This window comes from Vitis vinifera, chromosome 7, assembly GCF_030704535.1.
Source record: "Vitis vinifera cultivar Pinot Noir 40024 chromosome 7, ASM3070453v1".
NCBI classification, from domain to species: Eukaryota; Viridiplantae; Streptophyta; class Magnoliopsida; order Vitales; family Vitaceae; genus Vitis; species Vitis vinifera.
Window position 1 is genome coordinate 11,787,124 of NC_081811.1, and position 12,111 is coordinate 11,799,234.

Here is a 12,111-nt window from a genome sequence, read left to right on the forward strand (position 1 = left end):
ATTGAAATTAAATAATTTAATAAATTTATTATTTATTTTTTATATTTATTCTTATTAATTGTTTTTCTTTTTTTCTTATTACTAAATTCAAATATGAACTCAAATATACAACGAGTGATTAAAAATATTGAAATTAGATGGATTATGACATGTCTATACATATGTTCTAATATTAATATTTTGAATAAAAATTTAGATATTAAATAAAAAGTAATTAATTATTTTTTATTTAATTAATTAATTGTAATGAATATAATTATATTTTAATTCAATTTATTCTTTATTCTTTAATAATTAAGCATATTTTATTATTTGTTGAGTTTTGAAAACTAAAATAATAATCCTATTAAAATAAGATTTCTAACTCTTATAAAACTAAAATATATATATATATATATATATATACACTTTAATTATAATTTTCTTCCATAATGTATCAAAACTAAGTATGAAAGTAGGGGCATTTATAAATATTGAAGAAAAAAAGTAGGCCTTAATTTTGTGACACCTATTATAGTTAGAAAATAAGTTTGTTTTAAATTAAAAAGAAACTTAAATTTTAAATTCAAATAATTATTTGAATTTTGAAATCAATGTGTCATTGTCTATAATTTTATATAAATAGAGAAATTATTTAGAGAAAAAGAAAACTAGAAAAGAGTTGAATATAATTTGGTAGTTTTATTACAATTGTAATTAATCTTTACATAAGTCTATCAAAATAGCAATATCTTCCATTGGAAGATAGAATAAGAGAATTATATATTTTTTTGTTTTAAAGAATATACCAAATTCTTAATTTTTTTTTTTTTGTTATTTAATTTTATAAATTGAATTTGTTTTAAATAAAAATAAAGTTTGTATTATATATATATTATTTCCATTCAAATAAGTGTAATTATTTTATTCCCCATAATTTCTTGATTTTCCACTCTTCAAACGTCTATGAGAAAATTCTAGTTTTGAGAAAAAAAATTAAATTTTTTATATGAATTCTATAATCATCCATAATAGTAAAAAAAGATATAATAATTAAAAAATGTTATCTAAGAATGCTTTTTAAATAATTTTTTTATAATCTTATTGTATTGTTATCGATCTCTCATTTGTATTTAACCTTGAACAAAATTTACCACTTGATTGGGGCATGAAGCATGCCCCGACCTTTGGCATGGTGTCATGACTCGTGCCAAGACATGTGATGCATGCCACCATCCGTGTCATAACGCGTGCTAAGGTCCCTACTGTCAGCCCCTTAGCCTCTTCAAGGGTGTGACACCTACCATGGTGTCATGAATCGAGCCAAAACAAGTGAGAGCATGCCTGTCAGGACCCAAATGATGGTGAACTATACTCGAGTGAGGTGAAGAAGACAAAATAAGAAAATTATATATATTTTTTATTTTAAAAAATATCTTAGAAGAGTGTACTTATATTTTTTTTCTTTTAAATATAAATTTGTTAGTATATACTTACTATTAAATTTCAGATATCAAAATTTGTATTTATTAATTTATTATGAGATGTTTATTTTTCTAAATTAAAAAAAATTATATATATCTAAATCTTATATATTTGACAACACATGAGGTAAGTACAAGAAAATCATCAAGGGGAAGGGGTAATGCGTTTCTCATATCCCTCATGTGTCACCATCCCATCTTTTCTCTCACCGACAACCTTCAGATTACATAGAAGCAAGGAGACTAAATGATTATTTAGATCCTTAAAAATTTATTGAACATCTAACTTTTGCAAGGGACATACTCATAAACATTAGGAATTGCTTCTAACCCTTGTAGAATTACTCCTAAACCGACCTTAAAATCTGGAAAAATGAACAAATAAGACCTCAGTTGAGATGGAAATAAGAAACATATGTGGAAGCAACTCTCACCTTTTGAAATAGTGAAACTTTCACCCTCAAATGCATAAACCTGGTACCCTTCCTAATGGCCCAAAAAATTTATACTTGTCATTTAAACTTTTGTTTTTATTAGGGGGAGGGGAGAGGATTGGTGGAGAGTGAAAAGGGGAAGAGGAAAAACATGGAAAATAGTAGAGGAAGGGTGCCCCACAAGGCCACAACTAACACGGGAAGTAGATTGATTAAGAAAGAAATAGTAAAAGAGAGGAGAAGAGGACATCATCAAATCTATGTTGAAGCCAATGCTACAAACTGTACAATACAAACACTGCCAACACCCGTACTGTGTCCCATGTGAATAGCCAAGTAAAAGTTTTTTGTCACACAATCCTAACACCCCCAATGCCCTCTCAGTCTCACACACTCAATAAATGAGTGCCCACCTGTTATGCTGTCTTCTGCAGCCTTTTTACCACACATTCAACACTCCCTCTCTTGTAAAATGTATAATACTACGACACTACATTAGTGGAAAAGTATCAGCACATCTTCATTGTCAGAACAGCCCTGAGCCAGTGAACCCCTCCCTCTCCCTCACCCTCTTCCTCTTCCCCTGCCCCCCTGAAGTTAAGACAGTAGTCCTCAGCCCAACCCCACCATTCTTTTTAGGCATATCAGGAAACCAAAAGTCCACTTTCAACTACCAGCCCATGATGGAGAGTTTGAAGAGAATTGGAACCCAACATATCATTGAGCTTTAGAAAGGAGGGAAGGTGAGCAGAGTAGAGTTGGGAAGAAAGCCAGTGGGGTTTCGGCCATGGCCGTTTCTTTCAATCTGACTGGCAGGTGCAGTTAGGGCCCCTTTTTATTTCCTTTTTCCTTTTTTTAGAGTACCACTGACCACCATCCCCATGATCACTACAGGTTAAAACACGGACAGAAAACAATCTTACCTAAGATTTACATACTGAGAGTCATCACTATCAAAACATAAACTGAAGCTGCAGGCTTTGTTTTTTCATAGTGGAGAAATGGAAATGGTAAAAGAAAAAAACTACTGCAGGATGCGCAACACGGGCAAAAGATAGAGACAAGAGACTTAAAGAAAATAGGCGACCTTTATTGCTGAGGACCATCCCAAACAATATAGGCATAATGGATAACAAGAAGAGAAATTGTGAAAATTTAAATATACCCATTGAAAGAAGAAAAGAAATTACAATGATGAAAGCCATCAAGAAACTATGACTACCAATTCTCCCCATTATCCCTCTCGAATGATTTTCTTGTTTTTTCCATTTCCATTTTTTTTTTTTTCTCTTCATGAACAAAGGATTTTGGTTAGTGTAGTTCAGCAGCTCTGATGTGTTAGTCTTACAGAGGATTTTGGATTACACATCTTTCACAGCTCTAAGTCTTTTTACATGGATTTAGAAAAGGGCGATGAGAAATGAACTGAACCGCATCCACTCTTCCGAACCCCTTATCCAGATCCAGAGACCCCTCCAATGCAATGGCATTCCCCATTCATGGGCTTACTTGAACCCATTCAAAGCGTCCAGGGAGAGGTGTATCATTCACTATGTCAAAGTTGTACCTGCAAGTATCACATGGAAAAACAAAGGATTTTTCAGAAATCTGCGGGTGTGGACAAAGTTATTACTAAAGAAAGAACTCTTTAAACAACTAGAATAGAAATGAAAGTAGTATATACTACTTGTCCATGAACTCTTTCTGGGCATGTTCCTCTGCATGAGTAAAAAACTCCTCTAACTCAGCAGCTGTTGGGATGTCCCCCAGCACATTACTCCGAACTCTTCGGGTGGTTACACTTGAGCTAGACGGCCTTGTTGTAGAACCAGGGGTTGCAATGGTGTCTGGGTCCCTAATCAAACTGCAGGGTGTACTTTCCCTTGTGCTTCTGCAAAGCAAATCAAAGTTAAGGCACTACCTGAATATAAAACACTTACCACATTTGAAAAAATTTCAAATTGCATGACTTGTACTCAAAATAACTTCTTCATTGAAGAATTTAAGCCCCTAAAACAAATTGTTATTGCTAACTACAGGTAAATTCAACTTAGCCAAGCAAGAACAAGAAGAAAGAAATCCAGTTTACTTGTTTACTAAGGGAAGCAAAAAGGGCTAACATAACAAAGACTCTCGGATATTGACCAAAAATCCAAAAGGACAAGCCAAATTTTGGCAGACAGCGTCTATACAATGAAAGAGCCTGAGATTTTCTATTCTTTGCCACTTACATATGGCCCAACACAGAGTATCCCACATACAAGTTTCAGTCTGTAACATGGCCCCTGATGAATACGATACATCATTGCAAACACAAATGTGGCAGAAGAGTGAATGTAGCCATTATTTACAAAATTAATATCATGATTCGTTTAAATAAGCACCAGAGTCTCCATGAGGCTATTTTGGGGATCAAAGAGAAAAACCGAAAAAACAATAACCACAATCACAACTGCAATGAATTCATATTCCACAAGATCACTTTACGACCATTTCCCAGTTCCATTCATCTGGTATACACAGAAAACACTTTCAAATAATAGCCACTCAGATGAAGTAAAATGAGAGAAGATTAAAGATCCCTATCACCAAAGCATATGCAACAACATTAACACAATAAAATGCATAATATTCTATTTGATTTCATTTTCTCTTGTCCCTTTTGAAGAAATAAAGAGCATTAATTTAAATCAGTCACCTCAAAGCTTGTGACATAAATAACCCTGCAGAGAGGTACCCACATCTCAGAAATATAATATACAGTATAAATACGGCAGATGAAAGAGTAAACTAAACATGAGAGACCCTCAAGAAGAAAGATTGCATTCAAGTAAAGAAGCCTCCCCTTTTATTTAATTGAAATAAAATAAAGGAGTATACATGTTCAGAAACACAAACACACGTTCTAGTAACCCATTTAAACTTCACATCCCATGCCCGGGTTGCAGCTCAAGTTGTAAAGAGAAACAGTAGACTAATATCAAAACACATGAACAACTTATTACCTAACTCACAAGCATGGCATATTCAATTTTTTTTTTAAAAAGACAAAAATCATAAAAACCAAAATCATAGAATGAAAGAGAAAAGAAACCCCACTTCACAAGGAACAGCACTCTGGATTTTTTATATCTCAGGTTACAGCGACAGATCATACAAATGAACCCACAAATTTCAAACACCAAAAACAGGTGGGTTTTTTCCTTTTTCTTTTTTTTTCCTCATTGTGAAGGAAATTGGTAAAGGAAAGGAAAAGTAGGTGTTTTTTTCTTTATTTGAAAGCTTCTCAAAGAGCCCTTTAAATCAAAAGCCACAAAAGGACCAAAAAATTTCATGCAAAAACTCAAATCCTTAAGCCTAAATGCTATCAAACACATCAAAAGACAAAACAAAAAAGACGAGCCACTGCAAGTAACAAACAAGAACTCTCCCATAAAACACCAAAAATCCAAAAAGGAAGAGATGACAAATCTAACACCAACCACTACCAAAAAGCAAAAGCAGCATTAATATAGACAGAAACACTCTCGAGGATATGTTTGGTTCGCAAGAAAACTGATGAGAGGAGAAGTAAAAAGAATTATGAGATCATCCATTTTTCTTTTGTTTGATGAGGAATCAAAGCCGCAGAAATCATGTGAGCTAAAGCTCTGGCTTTCTTCATTTTTCCTCCACTTTTTCAACAACTAAACAAACAAATTTTGTCAAAATGAAAAAAATAAAGGAATTAGGCCAAAGCAGAGAAAGCCCATTTTAGAAACAAACAAGATTCCACTTTCTTTCATTTTCTTCCGGTTTCTCGGCAACCAAACAGAGCATAATATTTTCGAAAAACTAAAAGGAAAAAATGAATTATGGAAAAACAAAGTAACCCATTTGAGCAACCAACAAGATTTCACTTCGTTTCTTCCCCACCCCGCTCCTCCGCATTCTCAGCAACCAAATGGAGCATAAAATTTGTTCCAGAACTGAAAAAAAATATATATATGGAAAAACAAACAAAAACCCAATTTCGAAACAAACAAAATTCCACCTTCCTTCATTTTTTTTCCTCAACTTTCTCAGCAACCAAACAGAAAAACTTCGCGAAAACACCAAAAGAAAAGGGTGAAACAAAGAAAACCCGTTTGAAAAACGAACAAATTGAAGCAAAAGTACCTGTCTCTGCCCTCAAACTCCAAAACATTCTCGCCATACGAAGCCTCAACACCCACATCCTCAGTTTCCACGGCATTAATTTTCTCACCGGGTGGCACAGACCCAACAGAGTTTGAGTTCACTGAACCCAGCTCCACCCTTGAGCTCGCCTTAGGGTTAGGGTTTTGCTTCTTGTTGGGTTCGCTGAGCAGTGGAGGCTTCTCTAGCCTACGGCTTCGGAGCTCGAGATAAGAGGTGTCTGGCTTCGGCCCTTCCTGGTGAGTCGTTTTCTGGAGCCTCTGCAAAGCTAGGGTTTTGGCTCTGGTTCGAACGCCCAGAGAAGATGACACCTCCATGACTGTCACGTCGCCTGTGATTTTAGCTTTCTTCATGTACTTCCCCATATTCTTCTTCTGCTTCTTCTAGCAAAGCTTCATGGGATGTTTAGAAAGAGAATAGAGGGGAGAATTTAGAGAGAGAAAGAGAGGAGTTTCTCAGAGAGAGGGAGAGAGGGGTTGGAGAGGAGGAAAACGGAGGCACCAATTTGTATATATGGTGAGAGAGAGAATGAGAGAGGGAGAGACTGTGAGATAAAAAGGTTAGGGTTACGGTGGCACACTTTTGTGCTCTATTCCAATTTCTCGTGATATTTTCATGGCATATTCTCACTGATTCTTTATTATTCTTTTCCCCTCTCTAATTTTGTTTTTGAATTTTCAATTTTTATTTTCTATTACACAGATAAAATATATATAAAGTATATAATTTTAATTATTAAGTATATTTGGTAAAATAATTTAATTATGTGATTTAAAGTTAAAAATAACTTTAAATAATAAATAAAAATAATTAATTTATTCTTAAATTCGTATTTTTATTTTATTTTTTATCTGTGTTAATTACTTTTACCATCTCTTTTTCTATTTTACGACATTCATTGTTACTCAATTTCTTTTATCCTATTTATAATTTATTTTTTTTACTCTATTTATAACTTATAAGAATAAATATATCAATTTAATGATTCAAAATAAATTATTATTTAATTTTATCAAACAACGTAAAATAAAAATCAAGTAATAAGTTTTAAATCAATAATTTAAATATAATTTAACTTAAAAGTTAATTTAAGTCTTTAATTAATAAGTATTAAATTTTTAAGTGATAAGTTTTATCGAACATTCCGTCCACTTTTTTTCCTTTTTTTTAACCTCGTATTCTCTCTTTCTCATGACTAAACTTATTTAAGAATTAATTTGTAACTTATTTCTTAAAAATAAAAAATAAATCTATACATTAATAATATAAAGAGAAAGCTACGTTTTAGCGCATAGTAGCTGTAGGAAGTGAAGACAATATAACCCAAAAGCTTAGAGCACCTTTCCTCCTTATGGAAAGTGGAAACCTCTTTATTGCACTCTTTCATCCCTTGCTGTCGACATTCTTCATCCACGTGTAAATGAAAACATGCATTATTTCTTTTTCTTAAGGATGAAAATATCGATAATCACAGATATATCAGTAGTTCGATTTTACGAATATATCAACGGATATTTGGAAAAAAAATCGGTAAACATAAAATTGATCAAAATTTATAAAAATATAATAAAAACTTCATAAAAATGTAATTAGAAGTATAATGATATTTTTAAATTGTTTTATTAAATAATTTGATATATGTATAATATGATTTATCATATTCGATAATAATATTATATGTGTTAATAAAAAAAACTATAAATTTCATAAGTATATATTTATTATTAAATTATATCAAATATTATTCATAATAATATTTGTGATATTTGATTATAATATGTCTAATTTTAAAATATATTTAATATTAAAATTATAATTAATTTAATTTAATTGTATTAAATGATATAAAATAAATTATGGTATTTGTATAATTTTTAATACTTAATTAATATATTAATAATATTAAAAACACTATGAAGAAAATTATCACGATAATTTTTATATTTTTGGTATTCAAATAGATGAAAAAAATTTATTTAATTATAAAATAATTATAATTAATTTGTTCTTTAAAACATTTTTTAAAAATTATGTTTATACGATGAATTTGACTTTATATATATTTGATGCACATTATATGTCGGGCAAACTTGCCCCTGCGGTTGGCGGCGGAAATCTTAAGGCATTTTTAAAAGTATGACCGCGGATCCTCATTTGACCGCCCAAATTATCGCGATATGTTGAAGATAAAATGATGAAATGCCAATAAGTCACGAGAAAAAGGTGAAATTCACGATAAATTGATAAAATATCGTGGAACCGATATTTCTCTAAGATATATCGTGTCGAGATGCTCCGATACACGATATATCGCCGAAATATCGTGACATTTTCCTCCCTACTTTTTCTTTCTCGTCAACTTTTCTTTTTTAATTAATATATTTTGTTAGAAAAAAAAATAGAAATGTTATTAATTCAAAATAATGAAAACGAGGAAAAAAAATTATTTTTCACTTCTATTAAAGAATAATTTGATAAATTAGTACTCACAAGGTAATTAGATAAATTGGTTTAGTTACGATATATTTGATCATTCTAATTTAACAACTAAAACCTAAATCTTGCATCGATTTTAAAACTATACATTAATAATTTATTATTCAAATATGACGTTGTTTGAGATAATAAAGGCTTAAGATTTACTAATGATGTTTCAGTTATAGTTTGTAAGATCGTGATATTCTCTTATTTTATCAATCTTTTAATAATTTATTTATGTTTACTTTCATATTTTCTACCAATATTCCAAATATATGGTGTAAAAGAAAAAAATTATCTTAGATGCTCAACATAAAAAGGAAAAAAAAAATTGATTAATAATGCAATGTCACATGCTACCCATAAGCCAACAAAAGAAGATCTTTTAAAAACAATTTTTTTTTTTTCTAATATTGATTGGACAATTGAAAAAATCTTTACCAACCTCTTACATGTTATAAAGCTTGAAATAAAATACACACCTAATCATTTGGCATTTTAGGGGACAAATCTTGTGTTATTTGAGGCAATCAAAGATCTAAACTTAATATCCCAAATGATAGATGACATTGAGGGGACATCTCCAATGCACATCCACATGGGTAGTTCCATTAGCAATCTTCTAAAGTTCTCTTGATTCATCTTCTTGATATGTTTCTCAACCATGTTCTTTATTCCTAGTATTTTCTATGGATATCCACAATGTTAGCTAAAAAAATAAAAATAAAATAAAATAAAATAAAATAAAAGCAAATTTTAATTCACTAATATGATAACACACGACATCCTTAGGTAAAAAAGAAAGAAATAAAAAAGAAAAAAGAAAAAATATATATTTCTTTGGTATTGATGGGCAATAGGATAAATCATGACAAAATCCTTAACATTTGATAAAGTCTATGTCAAAGTCTTATTTAACAATTATGGCATGGATAAATATAATTTAACATAAAATTAGTGTCACTTAATAAAAACTAATTTAAAGTGTGTTTAACACTGATTTTAGAAAACGTTCTTAGCTTTTTTAATACATAAATGATAAAAATTTTCAAGTATTAAAAAGGTTAAAAAGGCTTACTAAAATCACCAGTAAATGAGGTTTTAGTACTTTATACCACAAATATGTTGTTGTATGAGATAATGTGGGTCCGAATATGCTAAACGTTTGTTAATACTAATGGAATACAAAAGAACATGATTTGCCAAGTCGAATATTGTGACACTAATAAGCCAAATTTAATGGTAAAGCCCATGTCACTCCATAAAGCCTAATTTAATACTATAAGACATGCATATGATATATCATGAGGAAGTTGTAATTAAACCCTAATATGATGATTGTTCTTTGAAACCAATGTCTTTCATTGATGACTTATAAACTCTTAATATTTTCTTGTCTATTTCCTTTTTTCTTTTTCTTTTTTTTTTTTATCTATTTTCTAGATTCATAATTGCTATCCTTAGTATTTTTTTTAATAGTTATCCCAAATGTTTAAAAGGAAGGAAAATGTTATTCACCAATAGCACAATGCCTTATGGTGCCATAGGTAGACAAATGTTTTTGTAAACAAATATACTATTTCTCTATATTTGTAGAACCATTCAATAAACCTTAGAAGCCTAATTTAGTAATTCAAATGTAATCTTGATCTCAAAATCTAGAGTTAGCGTTAGATGATATTAAGGCTTTGTTATGTAAGGTAACAATTAATGTCCTAATAACCATGCTTAAATATTCATTGGTGATGATTAGATTGTTGAAATGCACATTTATATAGTTAATTTCATTGATTGTCTCATAACATTAAACTCTTTCATCGTCTTCCTGATCTTTTTATTAATTCATGTTCAAAACTATCATTAATAAGTTTCCTAAACAATGGTTGTGAAGAAAAATATTATTTACTAATGATGAGACTTTGCACAACTTGGATAAACAAATATGAGAAGATCTTTGGTTGATATTAATGGGACAATTAAGTAAATCCTTGCAAAATAGCTAAATTTAGACAAAATCTTACTTAACCCATTAGTAATACTTTATGATCATGGATCAACCAACTTATGACCCTAATATGCCTCATTATCGTAACAACCATGTCCCGTTATAGATGGGGTTTAAGTGGTGTTAGTGTTTTTTTTATTGAATAGAAAAAGTTAAAATATTTGAATTTTTTTATGCAGTTAAGAGTAATAACTAAAGTAAGCTTGTTATCAATAAATTTAGTTTAATTATGTTGATTGATATTAACTAGTTACTTTTAACTTAATATAAAAAGCTAAATATTTTTATTTTTTTTATTTAGCCAAAAAGCAAATACCACTTTAATTTCTTAAAATAACTCTTCTTATTTGCACCAGTGAACCATTTGATTTTAGGGAAATGGATTAATCCAATCTCAAAAATAGGCAACAATTTCTCATAATTCACCTAGAATAAAAAGATAGGGATTTCACTCAAAGAGGGTATACAAGAATTGGAATGATTCTTCCTAAATCACACCAACTTAATCATTGTAGTTTATTGGTTCATCACCACATCAATGGATTTTGCAAGTTAAGGAGGCTAAGAGCACAGTTGATGCTAAATTCCAAGTTTTGCTCCAATCTTTGAATCTCGTGAAACTATAACTTTGGCAAACAAGTTTATATTAAATTTAATTCATTTTTATTATCTAATTATAAAGGACATTAAAGTTTACAAAAATTGTAGTTTTTTCTTTCAAATGAGACATCCACGATAATTAAAAAAATTATCATTTTAATTTAATCAAATGTTTTTTTTTCTTTTTTTCTTTTTTGCATTTTGGAAATAATTATTTAGCATATTAGACAACTTGATATTGCCATTGAAGAGTCTTCTCTTTTCATGGAGGAAGGCTAATACAACTGCTGATTACTTAAAATTTTCCTAAAAATACTCTAAGCCTCACTTCTTTAATCATTAATCTATGTTTTTAATTGATCATGAGCTTAAAAGTTCAAAGTATTTGCCTTTTTTGTTAATAAAAATAATTATTTTGAAAATAATAAATACAGTAAATTAATGCTATATAAAAAATAGGTGGCATAAAGATATAATATTAATATTACAAATATATACAATGAAAATAACATCACCTCTAAACACTACAATTTGCATATTATATAGTGGGTATATATATTGGTTCCTGTGTGATTTTACACCTTCAGCCACTTGTAGTTTGTCTTGGCATGATTTATTTCCAACTGAATAAATGAATCATATTTATTTGTACCCTTTAGTTTGTTCTTGTTTACTTTGGCTTCCATTCATTGCAACTCAAATTATTTATTTTTAATTTTTTTTAAATCAAAATTTATAGGATTTTAGTAAATATGAAAAGAGACAAAAAGAGAAAAAAGAAGATTGTATTTAGATTTTTAGTAAAGAAAAGTTAAGAGGATCGGGATTATGAAATTTATTAGTAAATTTGATTTTCCTTTTTTATAAACATAAATAATTATGTTTGACTGAAGAAATACTTTATTTTCTTTGTTTTACTTTTTTTTTTATACATTTAGGTGCTTTAATTTTCCCA

At 29.8% G+C, this 12,111-nt stretch overlaps 1 protein-coding gene across 1 annotated transcript; it reads right to left on the minus strand.

Moving 5' to 3' along the window:
- Positions 1-2,966: 2,966 nt before the first annotated feature.
- Positions 2,967-6,630, minus strand: LOC100854136 (cyclin-dependent kinase inhibitor 3). The gene is made up of 3 exons (XM_003632322.4): positions 6,056-6,630; positions 3,585-3,788; positions 2,967-3,464 (listed from the first exon to the last, which is right to left on the minus strand). Exons 1-3 carry the CDS (start codon positions 6,436-6,438, stop codon positions 3,395-3,397), a joined length of 657 nt encoding a protein of 218 aa, XP_003632370.1. The 5' UTR covers positions 6,439-6,630; the 3' UTR covers positions 2,967-3,394.
- Positions 6,631-12,111: the final 5,481 nt, after the last annotated feature.